The following is a 23,104-nucleotide window of genomic DNA, read 5'->3' as shown; positions in this document are numbered from 1 at the left end:
TTACAATTAATGTATAATTACAATACAAAGTACAGCACCAATGGAGGCCATATGTTCTCCCAAAGATCACCTCCTTAATGTAAATGAGATTTTTACTTCTTTACAAACAAGCTCATTATCACCTCAATTACCTGCATGCCCTTTAGATCCTTATTTAAAGGGGTTTTCTAATACTTAATATTCCATTATGAGTGGCTGCAGGGTGTATTTAAAATAAAAAAATATATATAGATATTCACTTCCTGGACCAACTGCGATCCACCGCACTCAGAACTGTGTCTCCTGCAGGTCTCTTGGCAGCAACATCTGGCGCATACGTCACGGGTTCTTCCTCTCAAACAAAATGTGCAGGCTGCAGCCGATCACTTTCCACCTATTCTTAATGCCAGGAAACTGGCGGGGGACACAGTGCTGAGTTCATAGGAACAGCACACATTATGGAGGTGAAAATTTATTTTTTTATTTTATTTTTGCAATACTCTGGAAATTAAGAAAGAATTGTTAAGTTGTGGACAGATCCTTGAGGTCAAATATTAAGACGTTTCTTTTATCTTAAGCCAGTCTCGAACCCTCCATTAAAAATTTATTCACATTGCTCAGATTTATAAATGCTGTCACAACAATATATTGCTCTCAGTGGTGAGGATACTAAGCATAAAAACTTACATACATATATACAGATCAGTGCCAGACATTACTCTGAACCAATTGTTATGGTATATAAACACACCTTTTACCTCTCAGCTCCTATTTTTGATAATACCTATTTCTACAGTTAATTTAAATTTAAAGTATATAAAGTCTACAACTGGAAAAAAAAAATCCAACGTATTTTATAATTTTCTTTAGAAAAAAAAATACATTTTTATTAGATTTTATTATCGGAAGTCTGCTTTTTCCTAAGTCTTCTTTATGTCTGCCAACACAAATGATTTTGCCGAGTTGACTGTTAAACGACCACCGATTAGCTACATGCAAGGCAATTGGGAATTGTTTAATAGCCTGCTTAGACTGACTGATCGTGCTTCCATGAACAAAGAACAACCAGTCATGCGATCATTCAGTGCGCAGGGAATATCATTTACACAGGATGAAGTGCTGCCAAAGAACGGCAATTTTTAAGCCGGCTAGAAAATCTTTGCACCCAACGCACTAGTGGTTTGCTCGTCCGTCGGGTAATTGTCGGTCTGTTTAGATGGCCTCATAGTTGGGATTAAGCTTTCATAGTTATGGAATTATTTATCCATCTAAAATTAGCTTTGGATTACTATACAGTGGGTACGGAAAGTATTCAGACCCCTTTCAATTTTTCACTCTTTGTTTCATTGCAGCCATTTGGTAAATTCTAAAATGTTCATTTTTTCTCATTAAAGTACACTCTGCACCCCATCTTGACTGAAAAAAACAGAAATGTAGAAATTTTTGAAAATTTATTAAAAAATTAAAACTGAAATATCACATGGTCATAAGTATTCAGACCCTTTGCTCAGACACTCATATTTAAGTCACATGCTGTCCATTTCATTGTGATCCTCTTTGAGATGGCTCTACTCCTTCAATGGAGTCCAGCTGTGTTTAATTAAACTGATAGGACTTGAAGGCACACACCTGTCTATATAAGACCTCACAGCTCACAGTGCATGTCAGACCAAATGAGAATCATGAGCTCAAAGGAACTGCCCAAGGAGCTCAGAGACAGAATTGTGGCAAGGCACAGATCTGGCCAAGGTTACAAAAGAATTTCTGCATTACTCAAGGTTCCTAAGAGCACAGTGGCCTCCATAATCCTTAAATGGAAGAAGTTTGGGACCACCAGAAGTCTTCCTAGATCTGGGCATCCAGCCAAACTGAGCAATCGTGAGAGAAGAGCCTTGGTGAGAGAGGTAAAGAAGAACCCCAAGATCACTGTGGCTGAGCTACAGAGATGCAGTAGGGAGAAGGGAGAAAGTTATACAAAGTCAACTATCACTGCAGCCCTCCACCAGTCGGACCTTTATGGCAGAGTGGCCCGACGGAAGCATCTCCTCGGTGCAAGACATATGAAAGCCTGCATAGAGTTTACTCAAAAACACATGAAGGACTCCCAGACTATGAGAATTAAGATTCTCTGGTCTGATGAGACGAAGATAGAACTTTTTGGTGATAATTCTAAGTGGTATGTGTGGAGAAAACCAGGCACTGCTCATCCTCTGCCCAATATAATCCCAATAGTGAAACGTGGTGGCAGCATCATGCTATGGGGGTGTTTTTCAGCTGCAGGGACAGGACGACTGGTTGCAATTGAAGGAAATATGAATGCGGCCAAGTACAGAGATATCCTGGATTGAAACCTCTTCCAGAGTGCTCTGGACTTCAGACTTGCCCGAAGGTTCAGCTTCCAACAAGACAATGACCCTAAGCACAGAGCTAAAATAACAAAGGAGTGGCTCCAGAACAACTCTGTGACCATTCTTGACTGGCCCAGCCAGAGCCCTGACCTAAACCCAATTGAGCATATCTGGATAAACCTGAAAATGACTGTCCACCAACGTTCACCATCCAACCTGACGGAACTGGAGAGGATCTGCAAGGAAGAATTTCAGAGGATCCCCAAATCCAGGTGTGAAAAACTTGTTGCATCGTTCCCAAGAAGACTCACAGCTGTACTAGCTCAAAAGGGTGCTTCTACTCAATACTGAGCAAAGGGTCTGAATACTTATGACCATGTGATATTTCAGTTTTTCTTTTTTAATAAATTTGCAAAAACTTCTACATTTTCTGTTTTTTTTTCAGTCAAGATGGGGTGCAGAGTATACTTTAATGAGAAAAAAAATGAACTTTTTAGAATTTACCAATGTCTGCAATGAAATATAGAGTGAAAAATTTAAAGGGGTCTGAATACTTTCAATACCCACTGTATATATCTGTGGTGGTTCTTATTTGCTTTAGTATAATAAGTAGAATTAAGGGTATTCTGTATATTGCTTGTAGCCACAATACAGACATTAAAATGTAGCTGTAATAAATTTGTTAAAACCAGCTTAAAGGGGTTGTCCATGTGACACCCTGGAGCGCCGGGACACCCAGTACACCGGGCATGGGTTGGATCCTTTCTTACTGTCACACGGGGTTTTGGGTGGCCGTGCCCGGTGCCTGGCGCTCTGGTGCACAGTAAAAATAAATAATGGACACACGGCTACGGGTGTGCGGGAAATTAACACTGCATTTACTGTTCCCTCTTCTTTGTGTGGTGGCAATGGTTGCGTTTCCCGTGATGTAGGCGCAGAGGGTAACAGGAGAGTCAGGAGGCAGATGTGCTTTTAAAAACAGATAAAAACTTTTACTGTAAATGTTCAGCCTTAGAAAGGATCACAGCCGGAAAGATGAATTACAGCCATAAGATGGTACAACATAACATGTGCAGATGACAAAGTTCCTCAGATGGGCGTTTAGTGACAGATGCAGGAAATGGCATATATGAGGTGTGATAAACAGCAGGTGTGAACAAAGCCTATCCTGTTATCCAAGCTGACAAGATAGAGTCTTCTTCTATCCCACTGGAGTGACTTTCCTCAGCGGACCCCCATATCCCTGTTTTCCTCTGACCTTCATTATGTTGCAAGACTCCTGTTACCCATCTTCATTATGGGGGACTACCCTTCATGCCCGTACTCCTACTGTCTCCACAACGTAGTATTCTAGTAGGCTAAGGCTGCCGTGCAGACCAGGGCATTCCATCTGCCTCAAGGGTGCTAGTCCTCAGGCTATCCTACAGGTTTTCTTGGGTCAGTTCATCCCTATACAGCCCATTGGGATGAGGAAAAATTAATCCCCTCACATGTTTTCTGGCTGCTTCACTGGCTGGTCCCCACTGTCCTCTGAGATGTTCACTGGAACTCTGACTGAAATAACGGTTGCAGCTTTTCTTAGTAAACCCAGAGGCTCCAATGACTAAGCCATCTGCCTAGTAACTGCCTCAGTGAGGATCCTAGCTTATCACTATCTGGGCTGCTGCAATGAGTGTTGAAATACAGTGTCACTTAAACCAATTCTTACGTGAAATAATACTAAACTCCAATATTACGAGTAACAATACATAAAATTATAGTGATACCCATCTCTGGGGTATTACATCCACTACTTAAATAACCCCTTCTTAATTATCATGCTCTGCTCCCCCATGGAAAATAATAACAGCCTGTATTCGCCTCCACTGCCGGTGACTTTCCAGTGATGTTGATACCAGGTCTCCCGGAACTTGTGAGAGATTGTTATGTCACGTGAACCCTGCAGCCAATCACTTTCACTTCCTTTGCATGAAACTAACATCTGCAAGAAGTGAGAGATGCTGCTACTCTCTGACTTCCTCTGGATGTCAGTTATATCTAAAGGAAGTGAGCGTGAAGCCCCTGCTGACTGGCTGCAATGTCACTTGAGACCCGGCACCAACAGTGTTCAAATAGCACTGGCACTGAAGGTAAAAATAGGCTGTCATTATGTTCCATAGGGGAACATGGTCATTGAGAAGGGGTTGTCCTTGTAGTAGACAATCCCATAAAGGCTTATTACTAATTCATTAACAGATTATATCAATTTGATTTCATCTCCCGCCTCAACTACTGCAACCTCCTGCCCTGTGGCCTCCCTCTACTATTCTCGCACCCCTCCAATCTATTCTAAACTCTGCTACCCGACTAATCCAGCTGTCCCCCCGCTATTCCTTGGCCTCTCCCCTCTGTCAATCCCTTCACTGGCTTCCCATCAGCCAGAGACTCCAGTACAAAACCCTAACCTTGGCATACAAAGCCATCCACAACCTGTCTACTCCATACATCTGTGACCTAATCTCCCAGTACTTACCTATGAGCAACCTCCAATCCTCACAAGATCTCCTTCTCTACTCCCCTCTTATTTCTTCTTCCCACAATCGCGTACAAGATTTTTCCCGTGCATCCCCACTACTCTGGTACCCTCTACCTCAACATATCAGACTCTCGCCTACCGTAGAAACCTTCAAAAGGAACCTGAAGACCCTCCTCTTCCGACAAGCATACAACCTGCAGTAACCCTTGCTCCACCATACCTGTGCGCGACCAGCTCTACCTCAACCTACTGTATCTTCACCCATCCCTTGTAGATTGTGAGCCCACACGGGCAGGGTCCTCTCTCCTCCTGTACCAGTCACTAACTCTTTTTGTTCAAGATTATTGTAATTGTATTTGCTATGTATACCTCCTTGTTCACATGTAAAGCGCCATGGAATAAATGGCGCTATAATAATAAATAATAATCATTTCTATTAAACCCAATGTTTCACAGAACCCCTTAGTAATTGACCATCAATGAGAATCATCGTAAAGGTGGCCATACACACATGAGCAAAGTCGGAGGGACTGACAAGTTTATGCGTATGGAGATCTCTCAATTCTCCTCTGACTGATGAAGTTGGGGGAAAGAAGAATTTAACATATGGGAAATTAACATTAATAGCTGTTGGTTGAACAAGCCTTCAGTTGATGGCTATGGTAGGTGTATGGTATGGTCTTTAGAGTTTATAAGGGATATTTTATCATGTTTTTGTGCTATTCATTGTAGATTCAAAGTAAGTTTTAGCAATGCCTGGCAACTCCACAAATATAATAGTATGAAAGATAATAATATGTCTGCACTATTTTCTTTTCCAGGACAGTCTACCCAATATTTCATTCATTAAACTTTTGAAGCTTAACCAGTCTGAATGGCCTTATATTATGGTTGGAATTCTTGCATCAATAATAAATGGTGGAGGTCACCCAGCATTTTGCATCGTTTTTGCCAAAGTGATTGCTGTAAGTAAATTAGGAGATCCAAGTACAATGGCAGAAAATGTCTCACTAACCTTGGTAGCAGTGTAAAGAATAATACTACCAGTACTAATACTATTCTGGTAAACAAATCCATATAACTACTTTAAAGGGAATATGTTACGAAGACATATTTTCTTTTGATTAGAATATCCTATCAGACTTGAACTACAGAGAATACTGAAACCATGTAAAGAGTGAAGTGGTCTGGATGGGACAAAAGTGCACAGATAGGGCTGTACCGTAAGGATCAGAATGGGAGTGAGAGTGATAGTAGTGCTCATCTGTAAGAGTTGTGTGAGGACACAACACCTATAGAAGCCTAATATGCCATAGCTGCAGCCCCGTGGCTCGAGAAAAATTTCTTCCAGGTAGCATTTTACCAGATTGGAGGTTATGATGATGTGCGGGCTGCATGATTAATGAGGTCTGGAGCATTTTAAACAAGGTTTTTCATTCACATCTTGTATTCTTAACCTTGATAAAGTCGTCTCCAAAATGAGTTGGTGTGGATAAAAAACCTTGTTTATAGTCTCCAAACCTCATTAATTCTGAAAACTCAGCCCACACATCGTGATAACCTCCAATCTGGGAACCATGTAAAGAGTGACACGGGATGCATTCTCTTCTTCTTAAAAAGAGTTAAGTTTCTCATATGACCCTCTTGATTCTACAAAGTATGTGAGGGTGCTCTTCTAGCTTCTGCACAGAAGACCTTATTAGTATCAGTCCTCTACACTGTGTTCCAAATTATTATGCAAATAATATTTTCTCAGATTTTCCCAAATTACCTATATGAATTGCAGTCATTGTAATTTTCCAGTCAAATAACTATTAGAGTACAATTGAAAGGTTTTTGTACAAACTGCCTATGATAACAGTATATTTTTTAAAAAATAAAAAACTCAAACTGCACTCAAAATGCATGTTCCAAATTATTATGCACAGCAGCGTTTTCAACCTTTTCATTTTAATAAAGAACAAAAAAATGGTCACTTTTGAAATTGTAAGCATTAGCAGGTTATTAGAAACTGAAATCAAACAGTTTTCAACTCAAAACTTTATTCTAGGTGATGTTACATTTGCACATAGGACCCCTTGTTCGAAAGGAGCTTCTGAACTCTCTCGTCCATTGAATTTGTCAGGTTTTGGATGGTTTCTGCTTCAATTGTTTTGCATGAGGACAGAATACCCTCCCAGAGCTGTTGCTTAGATGTGAACTGCCTCCCGCCATCATTGACACTCCTTTTGATGATGCTCCAGATGTTCTCAATGGGGTTGAGGTCAGGGGAGCATGGGGGCCACACCATAAGTTTGTCCCCTTTTATGCCCATAGCAGCCAGAGATGCAGATGTGTTATGTGCAGCATGAGACGGGAAAACCTGAGAAAATATTATTTGCATAATAATTTGGAACACAGTGTACAGATGACTGCATGAGAGGAATGAAAATTGATGGATGGAAATATCCGAGAACAAGTGTAAAAAACCAAAACCACAGTTTTTCGACCGGGACTGAATCAACTACTTTTTGAGAAGCCACAAAGGTTTTAGGACAGAATCACCGTCCTTCCATTTCTTAAAGTATGTCAACAGTCTTATCGGCTGCAACTCAAATAAACAACGGGGGAATATAGACTTCCAGGAGTCACCACTTGCCACCCAATACAACCATGGTAGTTTACACAATCATGCCGGCCAGTTTCTCTGCCTTGCTCTTTCTAACGTTTCTCCTCCTATCTCTGTATATAAGATTTAAGAAGCAGAGACAATAGTGGAATACAGCCGTGAAATGGGCAAGAATTTTTCCTTTTTGTTTTACTCACAAAAGTTGCAGTATTAACCCCTTTAAAGCCCATGACGTACTAATACGCGTCTGTGCCCTGGGCTTTAAGAGCCTGACCCGTATTAGTACGTCATCGCGATCGCACGCGCACACAGGCTGTGCGGGCGCGATCGCCGCCGGGTGTCAGCTGATGGTGACACAGCTGATGGTGCTGCATTCCTGTGCCATGCAGGCGATCAGAATAAAAAAAGTGAAAGTCCCATAGTGGGACAAGGTAAAAAAGTAAAAAAAACTCCCAGAAAGTGAAAAAAAAAATTGTAAAAATATAAAAAAAAGTAAAAAAATAATCCACTAAAAATAAAAATATAATGTACCCATCAATAAATATTATTATGAAAAAGAAACAAACAAACAATAAAAGTACACATATTTGGTATCGCCGCGTCCGTAACGACCTGGCCTATAAAACTGTTCCACTAGTTAACCCCTTCAGTGAACACGGTAAAAAATAAAAATAAAAAACAAAGCAAAAAACAATGCTTTATCATCATACCGCCAAACAAAAAATGGAATAACACGGAATCAGAAAGACGAATATAAATAAAAATGGTACCGCGGAAAACATCATCTAGTCCCGCAAAAAACAAGCCACGATACACCTCCATCATCCGAAAAATCTAAAAGTTACAGCTCTCAGAATAAAGCGATGCAAAAAAATATTTTTTTCTATAAAATAGCTTTTATTGTGTAAAAGCGCCAAAACATAAAAAACAATATAAATGTGGTACCGCTGTAAACGTACTGACCCGAAGAATAAAGCTACCTTATCAATTTTACCACACCCGGAGCAGAATAAAAAAATGTAAAAAAACACAATTCCTGATTTGTTGGTTTTTGTTTATTCTGCCTCCCAAAAATAGGAATAGAAAGCGATCAAAAAATGTCACGTGCCTGAAAATGGCACCAATAAAAACGTCAACTCATCCCGCAAAAAACAAGCTGTCACATGACTCTGTCGGCCAAAATATGGCGATGCGAAAACTAGATTTTACAAAATATGTCTTTTAGTGTGTGACAGCTGTCAATCATAAAAACCTGATATGATTCTGGTATCGCTGTAATTGCACCGACCCGAAGAATAAAGTAATCTCATCACTTATACCTCACAAGGAACGGCGTAAAAAATAAACGCTAGGGCTGGAGTTGGGGTTGAGCTAATGTTAGGGCTGGGGTTGTTTTTTTTTTCAAAAGTAAAAAAAAAAAAAAATGACGATATGGCAACTATTGTTGAGCGCAAGTGCTCGCTACTTGAGTTTGCATCGGGTGCTCGGGTATGCACTGAGTATCGTGGGTGCTCGAGTCTCCGCCCCATATGCTTCGCGGCAAAAAAAACCTCGCGGGGATTGCCTGCCATGCACGAGCGATCCCCGCATGGTATTTTTGGGGTGTCTAATAACCGTGAAACATGTGCATTTCACTTAAGCACCCTTGATACATGGTGCATACCTGAGTACCCGATGCAAACTCAAGTATCGAGCACTTGCGCTCAAGAGTAATGACAACTTATTTAATATGATGACCTAATGTTATCAAATTCTGTGTCGTACCTCTGGGTTCAAAATGTTCACTATATCCCTTAATAAAATCCTTGAGGGGTATAGTTTCCAAAATGGGGTCACTTGTGGGGGAGCTCCACTGTTTAGGCACATCAGGGGCTCTCCGAACGCGACATGGTGTCCGCTAACAAATTGAATGGAAAATCAGCTCAAATTGTTAGCGGACACCATGTTGCGTTTGGAGAGCCCCTGTGTGCCTAAACATTGGAGCTCCCCCACAAGTGACCCCATTTTGGAAACTAGACCACCCAAGGCACCTATCTAGATGCATTGTGAGCACTTGGAACCCCCAGGTGCTTCATAAATTGATTCGTAAAAATGAAAAAGTGTTTTTTTTCCACTTTTTCATTTTTTTAATCAATTTGTGAAGCACCTGGGGGTTCCAAGTGCTCACTATGCATCTAGATAGGTGCCTTAGGGGGTCTAGTTTCCAAAATGGGGTTAATTGTGGGGGAGCTCCAATGTTTAGGCACACAGGGGCTCTCCAAACGCAACATGGTGTCCGCTAACAATTTGAGCCGATTTTCCATTCAATTTGTTAGCGGACACCATGTCGCGTTTGGAGAGCCCCTGATGTGCCTAAACCGTGGAGCTCCCCCACAAGTGACCCCATTTTGGAAATTACACCTCCCAAGGCACCTATCTAGATGCATAGTGAGCACTTGAACCCTCAGGTGCTTCACAAATTGATTCTAAAAAAATGAAAAAGTGGAAAAAAAATACTTTTTCATTTTTACGAATCAATTTGTGAAGCACCTAGGGGTTCCAAGTTCTCACTAGGCATCTAGATAGGTGCCTTGGGGGGTCTAGTTTCCAAAATGGGGTCACTTGTGGGGGGTTTCCACTGTTTAGGCACATCAGGGGATCTCCAAACGCAACATGGCGCCCGCTAATTATTCAAGCAAATTTTACAATCAAAAAGTCAAATGGCGCTCCTTCCCTTCCGAGCCCTGCCGTGCGCACAAACAGTGGTTTTTCCCCACACATGGGGTATCTGCGTGCCCAGGGGAAATTGCACAACAAATTTTGGGGTCCATTTTTTCCTGATACCCCTGCTAAAATAAAAAAAATTTGGTCTAAAGTAACATTTTTGTGAAAAAAGTTAAATGTTCATTTTTTCTTCCACATTCCAAAAATTCCTGTGAAGCACCTGAAGGGTTAATAAAGTTCTTGAATGTGGTTTTGAGTACCTTGAGGGGTGCAGTTTTTAGAATGGTGTCAATTTTGGGTATTTTCTGTCATAAAGACCTCTCAAAGTGACTTCGAATGTGATGTGGTCCCTAAAAAAATGGTTTTGTAAATTTTGTTGGAAAATTGAGAAATCGCTGGTCAACTTTTTACCCTTATAGCTCCCTAACAAAAAAAGTTTTGGTTACCAAATTGTGCTTATGTAAAGTAGACATATGGGAAATGTTATTTATTAACTCTTTTGTGTGACATATCTCTGATTCGCCAAATTTCCATTTTTTTCACAAATAAACGCAAGTGATATCGAAGAAATTTTACCACAATCATGAAGTACAATATGTCACGAAAAAACAGTCTCAGAATCAGGGGGATCCGTTGAAGTGTTCCAGAGTAATTACCTCATAAAGTGACAGTGGTCAGAATTGTAAAAATTGGCCTGGTCATTAACGTGCAAACCACCCTCGGGGGTAAAGGGGTTAAAGGCATTTAAGAATCAAAGTTCAATAGGCAAACTCAGCCATCAGCCCTAACTATGTTTCACCACCCAATCACATGATGTACAGGAGCTCCATTCTTAAACGTAGCCATGTTCCCATCCTCCTTTTGATTTAAGAAGACATAGGGGTGAATAAATCTCCTGTACGTGATGTGAAAAGGATAATATTTTGATTTCTTTTACAACGTTTGAATAGATCAAACTAAGACAACATTGTAAAGTTACTTTTAAATAATCAATTGAATTGGAAATTAATTGCAATTTAGCGATGCTGTGCAGAAACAAAAGATACCTGCCAACCATATTATCCATAAGCAGTGTGTTTTGTTATCACCCAATCTTCAGATCTCCTCCTGTATGCCGAGGCTTTCTTTCTCCTCTGTTTTCCACATCCTGGCTGATAACTATTTTTCTTGTTTTGACAGCTCTTTGGATATGATGATCTGGATAGAATAAAAAGAGAATCCGATTTATATTGTATTATATTTACAGTAATTGGTGTTGTATCTTTTTTTACTTACTTCTTACAGGTAAGTTGATGATCCTTTTAATTATACAATATTTTTGTAGTTACCAATATAACAGTCTATGAACCCAGATTTTTTGTATTTAAAAAGTAGCTTTCATCAGATTTCACTGCTACTTTTTATTTCATTATGTTAGTAATGACAAAAATAACATCCTGTACTTTCCAAATATAATTTATTAAAAAATCATTAGTCAAAGTAATTTGTGTATCACGCAGTCATGTGCTTGGTATGCAAACTGTCGACTTTTGGTTGAAAAATCGCTGCAAGTCAACCGGACCTGAAGTCCCCAGGATACTGAACGGCGCTAGGTCACTCCACAGCACAGAAAGTGATCTTTCTACTCTTAACAGTGATCTCATAAGTTATCGCTGGATCGATCTCACTCATTAGGCTGTGTGCCCACGATGCGGATTTAATGCGTTTCGCGGCGTCATTTCCGACGCGGAAACGCATTAAAATCGCTTGTTAAGATGTCTGCCATGTTTCCCAATGATAATCCGCATGTGCTGTGCACATGCTGCGGAAATTTCCGCTGCGGATTATCATTGAGAAAAAACTCCGCAGCACAATCAATTTGACTTGCATTGAACCGCATAAAATCCGCATGTATAGATTTATACAGAAAGATCATGTTCAGTCCTGTAGAATGAAGGTTAATCATTGCACTACTGTGGGCGCCATAGTTTCACTTTAATTGGACACAGGTGTCAAAGTCTCTCTAAAACCCTCTGAGAGTAATGATGCTGTTCAGAGCTGAGAGCAGTGTGACAGTCACGCAGATTAAAGAGCAATGGAGCTTCAGAGAAAACTTGTCCTAATAAAGTGAAACTATGGCCACGACAGTAGCAAAACAATCCCCCTTCATTCCTGATACTCTGTTCCTTAAACAGCTCGATCTGACCAATTATCATGAGATTACGCTATTTAGGGAAGAAAGCAATATACTGATATTGATGCAGAGTGGAGCACACTGAAATGATAGATGCCGTATTAAACCAAAAATGTTGACCCCTTTCTGTTCCTCTTCTGCTCTTACAATCAGCTGCGTTCCAATAGTGACTTCCATTACATTGCTCTGAAGAAGGAACCCCTGTTCTTCTTGTTCTCAGCCCAAATACCTGCGCATGCACATTAGAAACATACAGAGTGCAGAGGGATCACTGAAAAGCTGAAAAGGTTTTTGGGATAAGTACTGACATTAAAAGCAGTCAGTATCTGTCTAAAACTAAAACTATCTAAAATAATTACATAAGTGAATTATTAATAAAAAGTTTCATTTGTTTATAGATCCACTTTAAAAAAAGCACTCCCAATGACTGTTTTCCTAAAACTGAAGTATATGTTAATCTAATGTAGTGTCAGTGTGTTAATATACTCACCGATCGCTGTCTTATCCACAATCCAGTGTCATTCTGCTCCTCTTCTGAGTCTCATGACAGTGATTCAGAAACCATGGATCATACTATGCTCTATCATCTATTTACAATGTAAGCCTATGGATTCTCATTCTGATGCTCCATAGGGTTAAATTGTAAAAGGCACTTCCCGGTCATAAAGCGCAGTATAATCCAGAGAGTTGGAATCGCCATCACGTGATTCAGAAGAGGAGCAGAACAGCGCTGGATACTGGAGAAGATGGCAGTCGGTGAGTATATTAACACACTGACACTATACTAACACTTACACTGTTACAGGTTTAGAAGAAAAAAAGTTAATGAGAGACTTCTTTAAAGTGAATCTGTCAGTAGGTTTTTGCTGCCTCATCTGAGAGCAGCATGATGAAGGCAAAGAGAATCTGAATCCAATGATTTATCACTTAGATTACTGGGTGCAGTACAGACACACTCAGAGCTTTTACACTTACTAATACAGAAGAGCTGAGAAAGCTTTCCCCACCTCCACCAGGCTCTGTATATACAATGTGGATAGACAGTGAGGTGCCATCACAGGAGGGGGGTGTTGGACTAGAATGCAGGAACTGCTGTGTCCCAGCAATGAAAAGCTCCTGGTGCTAAAGCAATCATTGCAAGTAAACAAAACCAGGAGCTTGATAAGAGAGGCATCACTGAAATCTGTGTGTTAACCCCTTCCTCATGTCGTCTTCAGATTACATAGCAAAAACCTGCTGACAGCTTCCATTCAGTACTGTAAACAGCTGGTGATTCAATGATCTTCCATTTAGCAGTTCACAGCATGGCATTGTCTGTCTCCGCAAAGTAGGATAATAGTCTCAGTTCATAATGTGGAATGCAAAGAAAATAGTTTAGCAGTAGAAGTGCTGGAGGGGGAGAGGAGTTGGCCGCACAGACAATGGTTTTTAAGAAATTATCTTTCACAATTCCTTTATGTCTGGTCAGATTTTAATTTATATTTTTATATAGTCTATTGGTTTGTGCATTTTCTGCTAATTATTATTAATATTATATTGCCTCCTGAAAATTAACCTGTCACATTGTAAATTGTGCCTGATCTGCAGGTAGGATGTGAATAAGAAAGGGGAGCTGATCAAATTGATATACATTTTTGTGGGAAAAGTTTCGGTGAAACTTGTATTTTATTCATTAAATTCCTTGTTATTTGTAATTAGGAGTCCAGTGGGCGGTCCTACTCAGTGATTGACAGTGTTCTCAGTATGACTTTTACATGCAGAAATAGCTGTCAATGACTGAGTAGGACCGTCCACTGGACTCATATACAATCACCAAGGAATTCAATGAATAAAATACAAGCTATACTAAACCTTTTCTGACATACTGTATATCATTCTGCTCAGCTTCTCCTTCTCTATACCATTCTGTCCACAGATCGGAAAATGTGACAGGTTCTCTTGAAACCAATGTTTATTTTTATCATTATGGAGTTACTGATTGTTTTAAATATCTTGTTCTTTAAACAATACATGTTTTTACTGATCAGGGTTTCATGTTTGGAAGATCAGGAGAAGTTCTCACTATGCGTCTAAGGCATTTGGCATTCAAAGCAATGTTGCGTCAGGTTAGTGTCAACAGGAAGGTTCAATATCTCTGTGTGTACGAGTTATAACATCGGTATTTTTTTATTGGTTAGGAAATATCCTGGTTTGATGACAAGAAAAATACCACAGGAGCTTTAACAACAAGACTCTCTACTGAAGCCGCTCAGATTCAAACTGTAAGTATAATTCAGGTTTCTAAACTTTGGATTTAGTTTTCTTTTGTAATGCAGCGCTGCACATTTTACACGTTTACACAGAGAGACTGCAGACATTGATTTGGACCGGACAACCCCTTTAACTCTAAATATATTAGTATACCACCCATCCTACATAGATGTCAATTTTATCTTTATTGCATTTTTCATATACCGTGGTGTATAAAATTATTTGCCCCCTTCATGATTTCTTATTCCTTTGCTTGTTTGTCACACTTAAATGTTTAAGAACGTAAAACAAATTTAAATATTAGACAAAGATAACACAAGTAAACACAAAATGCAGTTTTTAAATGAAGGCCTTTATTATTAAGGGAAAAAGAAATCCAAACATACAGGGCCCTGTGTGAAAAAAGTGATTGGCCCATCCCCTTAAAACATAAATTAACTGTGGTTTATCACTTCTTTGGGAAGCTGAGTTCAGGACCTGGCTAACAAAGTGAAGTAGACCAAAATATCCTCAAAGGCTAGACATCATGATGTGATCTAAAGAAATTCAGTAAAAAATGAGAAACAAAGTAATTGAGATTTATCAGTCTGGAAAAGGTTACAAAGCAATTTCTAAGGCTTTGGGACTACAGCGAACCACAGTGAGAGCCATTATCCACAAATGATGAAAACATGGAACAGTGGTGAACCTTCCCAGGAGTGGCCAGCGGACCAAAATTACCCCAAGAGCGCAGAAACGACTCATCCAAGAGGTCACAAAAGTCCCCACAACAACATCCAAAGAACTACAGGCCTCACTTGCCTCAGTTAAGTGTTCATGACTCCACCATAAGAAAGAGACTGGGCAAAAATGACATGCATGGTGGAGTTCCAATAATAAAACCACTGCTGAGCAAAAAGAACATAAAGGCTAGTCTCAGTTTTGCCAAAAAACATCTTGATGATAGCCAAGACTTTTGGGAAAATACTCTGTGGACTGATGAGACAAAAGTTAAACTTTTTGGAAGGTGTATGTCCCATTACTAGAGATGAGCGAATGTTTCAATATTTGGTTTGGATTATGTTTGCCGAATATGCAATGTTCGCCAAATTATTTGCCAAATATTCGTCGAACATTTCCGAACGCCATAGGATTCAATGGGGGGGATAAAAAAACGCATATACAACACCTTCAAAGGGGCCCAAAAGCTGCCAAAACACATCCAATTAGGGGTAGACACCTGGAAAGTGCCATCAATTGACCCAGAGTACAAGTACTATAAGTATTATTATTATTATTACAGCGACATTTATTCCGGGGTGCTTTAAATGTGTAATGGGGTCATCGTTGGAGACTCACCGATACAAGAGGACAGAGGACCCTGCCCGCGAGGTAGCATAAACAATCTACAAGGAATGGGTGAGGATACAGTAGGTCAGGGAACAGCTAGTCATGCAACGGTATGCTGGAACGAGGGTTACGGCAGATTGTATGCTTGTCACAAGAAGTGGGTCTTTAGCTTCCTTTTCAAGGTTTCCACAGTAGGCGACAGTCTGATGTGTTGGGGCACAACGTTACACTGTAGGTGAGATGCACGGGACAAATCTGCTGAGAGCCTATACCAAGGTTAATCTTCCAGTAGCTCACAATTGAGCAGATTAACCCCTGCACCAATTAATATGAAGGCGAAAGGATTCTAATGACTGCAGGAGTGGGAGAAATCAGACGCTGCGGTCTTCTGGCTCCTCTCTGTAATGGTAAACCCATGACACCTTGCAAGCTTCAACACAGTGTTCACAAGGTAGGCAGCAGTGGTGGTCGGTCTCCTTGACAACGAGCTAACTTCTTTATGATGATAGAGGCCACCATCTTCTTAGCTTGCTGCTGGTACTTTTCTGTGGGAATGAGCTCATCTCCAACAAGCCTGGAATATTTCCAGTGAATTATGGCACAACGCCATGGTATTAGCAGTGCAAGAAGAACCAAAAGAAGATTAGACCCCTAAAATAATATAGCTTTTAATAAATTATCTAAAAGGACTAAGCAATCCACAATAAGCAAAACAATAAATAAACTAAATACACTACCTTTCAAAAGTTTGGGGTCACCCAGACAATTTTGTGTTTTCCATGAAAACTCATACTTTTATTTATCAAATGAGTTGCAAAATGAATAGAAAATATAGTCCAGACATTGACAAGGTTAGAAATAATGATTTTTATTTGAAAGAATAATTTTCTCCTTCAAAGATTGATTTCGTCACAGAATGCTCCTTTGCAGCAATTACAGCATTGCAGACATTAGGCATTCTAGCTGTTAATTTGCTGAGGTAATCTTGAGAAATTTCCCCCCATGCTTCCTGAAGCCCCTCCCACAAGTTGGATTGGCTTGATGGGCACTTTTTGTGTACCATACAGTCAAGCTGCTCCCACAACAGCTCAATGGGGTTGAGATCTGGTGACTGAACTGGCCACTCCATTACAGATAGAATACCAGCTGCCTGCTTCTTCCCTAAATAGTTCATGCATAATTTGGAGGTGTTCTTTGAGTCATTGTCCTGTTGTAGGATGAAATTGGCTCCAATCAAGTGCTGTCCACAGGGTATGGCATGGCGTTGCAAAATGGAGTGATAGCCTTCCTTATTCAAAATCCCATTTACCTCGTACAAATCTCCCTCTTTACCAGCACCAAAGCAACCCCAGACCATCACATTACCTCCACCATTCTTGACAGATGGCATCAGGCACTCTTCCAGCATCTTTTCAGTTGTTCTGCATCTCACAAATGTTCTTCTGTGTGATCCAAACACCTCAAACTTTGATTTGTCTTTTCTATATAACTTTTTTCCAATCTTCCTCTGTCCAATGTCTGTGTTCTTTTGCCCATATTAATCTTTTCCTTTTATTAGCCAGTCTCAGATATGGTTTTTTCTTTGCCACTTTGCCCTGAAGGCCAGCATCCCGGAGTCACCTCTTCACTGTAGACGTTGACACTGGCATTTTGCGTGTACTATTTAATGAAGCTGCCACTTGAGGAGCTGTGAGGCATCGATTTCTCAAACAGAGACTCTAATGTACTTGTCTTGTTGCTCAGATGTGCAGCGGGGCCTCCCACTTCTCTTTCTACTCTGGTTAGAGCCTGTTTGTGCTCTCCTCTTAAGGAAGTAGTACACACGTTGTAGGAAATCTTCAGTTTCTTGGCAAATTCTCGCATGGAATAGCCTTCATTTCTAAGAACAAGAATATACTGTCGAGTTTCACATGAAAGTTCTCTTTTTCTGACCATTTTGAGAGTTTTATAGAACAAACAAATGTAATGCTCCAGATTCTCAACTAGTTCAAAGGAAGGTCAATTTTATAGCTTCTCAAATCAGCCAAACCGTTTTCAGCTGGGCTAACATACTTGTGCAACTGTTTCCTAGGGTTTTCTAAACATCCATTAGCCTTCTTAAACAGTTAGCAAACACAATGTACCATTAAAGCACTGGAGTGGTGATTGTTGGAAATGGGCCTCTATACACCTATGTAGATATTGCAATAAAAACAAGACGTTTGCAGCTAGAATAGTCATTTACCACATTACCAATAGATAGAGTGTATTTCTGATTCATTTAATGTTAGCTTACTTGAAAAAAAAAGTGCTTTTCTTTCAAAAATAATGAAATTTTCTAAATGACCCCAAACTTTTGAACGGTAGTGTATATTATTAGGGAATATCAAAGTTAGGTAACACAACGGCCAGGAGAGAATACCGGCTAATCCTGTCCCTATTTTGTCCCTAATGTCTCTCCCTCCTGACAGCGGAGGTTGGCACCATAATTTGTGCAACGTGGCACCCCGCTCAATGTCGGTGTCCCTTATGTCCCTAAAAATACCCCTATCCTAGTATATAAAAAACACAATCTTGAAAAGGGTAGAAACAAGTGTATGTATACATTCAGAAGCCGACAATTATAATAGATATTCATTGAAAACCAAATCTGTTCGATAAGACAAGTAGCAGCACCAAGGAAATTCAGAGGCAATACTCGTCTCAATCTAGCTGGGCTAATAAATCCATATACAGAATATGTCAGTTGTTACCATAGCCCAGGATACAATCCCTATCACATGCAGTGGTTAATATACAAAACAAGATTCTGAATCATCAGAGCAAGGTTAAAATAAGGGCTGTTGACACAAATCTATGAAAAAATTCAGCCCAAAATATGTACCCCATCAATCTGGTACCATATAAAGGAAAGGGAAGTAACACTTATCATTAGCTGCCCCTCATATAGCGGCCCAACGGATTTCTCCCTGCATGGCATGCAGCACTGACTGGCCGTCTGGGGAGAGAGACTGATGCCCTCCCCAGGTCCCCTGATGAACCCTGGTGGCAACCAGGGAGAAACGCATTGGGACACTACATGAGGGACTGGCTGCTGTGCTGAGAGAGGGCAGAGCACGGTGAACTGGACAAACTGCTGGACCCTGAGTGAGATGCAGGCGGAGATGCTACGATGGATTGATAAAGTTATTGAATGCTCGATTTCTGAGATCGGTCAAAAATAGAAGGCATGTCCACATCCGTTACAGCTGACGGGCTCTCACTCAGCCTGACTGGATCGGGTAAAGAACCAGATGTTCTGCAGTGGCAAACCTGGTGACAATACTTGACACTGTAGCAGAGGAGGACGGAGAAGCTGCCGATGCAGTTGATGGGCAGCTGATGGTTGTTGAGGTAAGCATTTTATTGCAGTGAGATTGCCAGAGTAACGCATGTTGATTGTGCATGTGAAGGTTCATGCATGTAGTAGTCAAATCATTGCACTTTTCCCCTCTACTGAGTTTTTCTTGTAAATTTTGCAGATAATGTGAGTTGGCTCATCCTTTCAGGTCTCAAAAAAGGCCCAGGCTAGGCAACCCTTGCCATCCCTGCGAGCTGCAGACCCCCGACCACTGCTGGCCACAGCCACAGTTGTGGCTAAGGATGCAGTGGTCGTTGCGATTGCATCACTCCTTGTGTGCACCGTAGGACGCAGCGTAACCTCCTCGTCTTCCTCCTCCACCTCCTCACATGAGCTACTCAGCTGTGTGCCTCTGGGTTCACACCAAGTGGGATCCACAACCTCAACATCATCCAATGTGTTATCCCATTCCTCGCCCTGAGAGCACAGTACCATCCGCGTGACCCTCAGGTATCTGAATCTCTTCAGTATCATCTCCCCTCACCCATGGGTTAATGTCCCAATATTTTCTCCAAAGAATTTTAAGCTCAGATATAACCTGCTTTCTATACCAATTTTGAGTTTATCATGTTTGTGTACCCCTGTGTGGAGAACAATATCCGCACCAAAGAATTAAAAGATGAATTATAGCCTGCTTTATATTCACGATAGAAAGAAAACTAATTTATATTTTATTATGTGTACCCCTGTGATAACAATATCTACAACAAAACGTTAATTTCAATTGAGCATAACTATTATAATGGGGACTAACACCTATTCCACTACAGCCAACTCAGTAGATGCAGACTCAATTTCCTTAAATTAGGGCCTAACACCACCAAAGTGGCATCAATTTCACCAGAGGAGAAGTAGTTTAATGGAGACCAAAACCTCTTCCACTAAAGCCAACCAAATAGATGGAGCCTTAATCAGGATTCTCCACATTTACAAAAATTAGTGGCATACACCAGCAAAGTGGCATCAATTTCACTACAGTACAAATAGTAGAATTAGGAACGACACTACTTCCACTACAGCCAGCCCAATAGATGGAGACTCAATCAGGAGTGTTCACATTTTTAAAAAAAAATAGGGCCTAAAACCACCAAGGTGGCATCAATTTCACCAGAGTAGAAGTAGTTTAGTCGAGACCGAAACCTCTTCCACTACAGCCAACCCAATAGATGGAGACCCAATCAGGATTCTTCACATTTCCAAAAATTTGTGGCAGACACCAGCAAGTGGCATCAGTACAATAGAAATTGTAGAATTAGGAATGACACCTCTTCCAGTATAGCCAACCACCCAGGAGATGGAGACTTAACCAGGAGTGTTCACATTTCCCTAAATTAAGGCCTAACATCACCGAAGTGGCATCAATATCGCAAGAGTAGAAGTAGTTTAATGGAGACAAAAACCTCTTCCATTACAGTCAACCCAGTAGATGGAGGCCCAATCAGGATTCTCCACATTTCCAAAAAATAGTGGCAGACTCCAGCAAAAGTGGCATCAATTTCACTACAGTACAAATAGTAGAATTAGGAACGACACCTCTTCCACTACAGCCAAACCAATAGATGGAGACTCAATCAGGAGTGTTCACATTTTAAAAAATTAATGCCTTAAACCACCAAAGTAGCATCAATTTCACTACAATATAATTTTTATAATGGGGATTGAAACCTCTTCCACTACAGCCAACCCAGCAGATGGAGACACAATCAGCAGTGTTCACATTTAATAAAATTAGGGCCTAAACCTGCAGCAAGAGCAGGCACAGAAGCCTTGTCACAGACTGCAATTCTGCAAGATCAATGCAGCTCACTAAAAAGTACAACATGGCCTAGTCTGTGCAGTCTGTGATTGGGATGCAAAACTTCTTGGAGATCCATGACTTGTTCATCTTGATGAAAGTTAGGCGGGCAACACTTTCATGGGACAGCAGGCAGCGCTTATCTGTAAGACATCACCAGCAGTGCTGAAGACACGTTCTGAGAGAACTCTGCTGCCGGGCATGATAAAACCTCAAAGGCGTAACAGGCGATCTCAGGCCATTCATCCTTTTTTGAAGAGCAAAATGTTAAAGGGTCCAAATCCTCCCTGATTGTATTCCTATTGAGCTCTAGATACTCCTGCACCATCTTCTCCAGTCATTCACCACTTGTCAGACTTGTACTCTGTTGTGCTGCTGCAAGACCAGGTATAAAAAATGTGTGAAAGGACTCACAGAAATTGCTTATGCCACTTACGCTGCTGCTGCTAATGTTTTGGCATTGACGAACTGACGTACCGGAGGTTGAAAGACTGCAGCTGCGATGCACACTGTGTGCCTCATTGCTATCTTTGGGAAACCTCTCTAAAGGTTGCTTAAAAGCTTGTTTCGATACTCCAGCATTAGCGGGTCCCTTTCCAGGGTGGGAAGCATCTGGCAAAATGTACTCTTATAACATGGATCTAACAGAGTGGCAACCCAGTATTCATCATTATTTCAAATCCTAACTATACGGGGATTATGTTGCAGATAGTGCAGCATGAAGGCACTCATATGTCGGGCTCTTCCAGGAGGTCCAATGCCAGGCTGTATTCAAGCGTAACACTGATGTCAACCACGTTCAACAAAGAGGCGATGATTATCCTCTTCATCTTCTGACTGTAGCTTGCCCATCTCCTCTTCCTCCTCCATTTGTTCCTCAGCTCTTGCACCTTCACAAACAGTTTGTCTGGTATCACCAACCCCCTTCGATTACAGGTATCCACCGTCGCTTGGCATCTGCCTGTGTGATGACAGTCTGGAACTTTGAGACATTCTTATCCCCTCCGCATCCTCCTCTTCTTCTGGGACAACCACCTCATGCTGCAGGCTATTCAAAGTCGTCTCCAGCATGTAGATGACCGGAATAGTGATGCTGATGATGAAATCATCAGCGCTAACCATTTTAGTAGCCATTTCAAAACTGTGCAGAAGGGTGCACAGGTCCTTAATCTGTTCCCACTATGTAAACGTGATATGCATCAGTTCCATACTGCATTGGCCCAGGCTATACGACATGACATACTGCATAAGGTCTCATTGCTGCTGCCACAGTCACTGCATCATGTGCAGAATGGAATTCCACCCTGTTGGCACATTGCATATCAACCTGTTAACTGGCATGGACAAAAACCTCTGTATTGATGAAAGTCGATGACTTGAGGTGTGCGAACAGCGGAAGTGAGAACACAGCTTCCATGCTTGCTGAAGCAGCTCATCCAGGTCAGGATACTAGCGGAGAAACCTCTGTACCACCAGGATGAGGATGTGAGCCATGCAAGGCATGTGTGTGAGCTTGCCTCAGCCTCCACCAGGTTCGCACCGTTATTGCACACAGCCTTCCCTGGCTCTTGGTTCAGCAGAGACATCCATTCCTCAAACTGAGCCTGAAGAGCTGTCCACATGACTGCGATCTCCAAGGCATATTAATTTGATGACTGCCTGTTTGCCATGAGCCCTGACTGTGCAGTATGGCGGTGATGTGGATTCGCTCTGCACTGTTGGAACGCGTGTCTCATTAAGGCAGATGTTGAGTGCGCAGGTGGAGGCCCTAGAGGAGGTGAAGGAGGCAGAAGCAGTTTAGGAAGTGAGTAATACAGAGGTTTGTTCTGCAAGCCTTGGGATTCCAAGATTTGTCGAGCAGCCCCTTCCCCGTCTGCCACCACAGCCACCAGAGTCACCCAGTGCCCAGTCAGCGAGATGTAACGTCCGTGGCCATGCTTACTTGTCCAGGTGACTGTGGTGAAATGCACCCTGGCAGACATAGATTTAGTCAAGGAACAAGTGATGTTGTCTTCAACATGCTGG

At 41.2% G+C, this 23,104-nt stretch overlaps 1 protein-coding gene across 9 annotated transcripts in view; it reads left to right on the top strand.

Moving 5' to 3' along the window:
- Positions 1–23,104, top strand: part of LOC141265127 (ATP-binding cassette sub-family B member 5-like) — a 1,418,963-nt gene that overhangs the window by 629,324 nt on the left and 766,535 nt on the right. For 2 of the 9 annotated variants that reach the window (XM_073677804.1, XM_073677806.1), the window contains exons 17-20: positions 5,664–5,807; positions 11,333–11,437; positions 14,354–14,431; positions 14,504–14,587. The exons of the other annotated variants lie outside the window; for them this stretch is intronic. In XM_073677804.1, coding sequence (XP_073533905.1) covers positions 5,664–5,807; positions 11,333–11,437; positions 14,354–14,431; positions 14,504–14,587 — 411 coding nt within the window. The remainder of the gene's footprint in view (positions 1–5,663; positions 5,808–11,332; positions 11,438–14,353; positions 14,432–14,503; positions 14,588–23,104) is intronic. 9 annotated transcript variants of the gene reach the window in all.

Source organism: Phyllobates terribilis, unplaced genomic scaffold, assembly GCF_046119375.1.
Source record: "Phyllobates terribilis strain yellow unplaced genomic scaffold, ASM4611937v1 Scaffold_4__5_contigs__length_816908805, whole genome shotgun sequence".
In the NCBI taxonomy this organism is placed as follows: domain Eukaryota; kingdom Metazoa; phylum Chordata; class Amphibia; order Anura; family Dendrobatidae; genus Phyllobates; species Phyllobates terribilis.
This window is presented reverse-complemented; position numbering and strand designations above follow the sequence as displayed.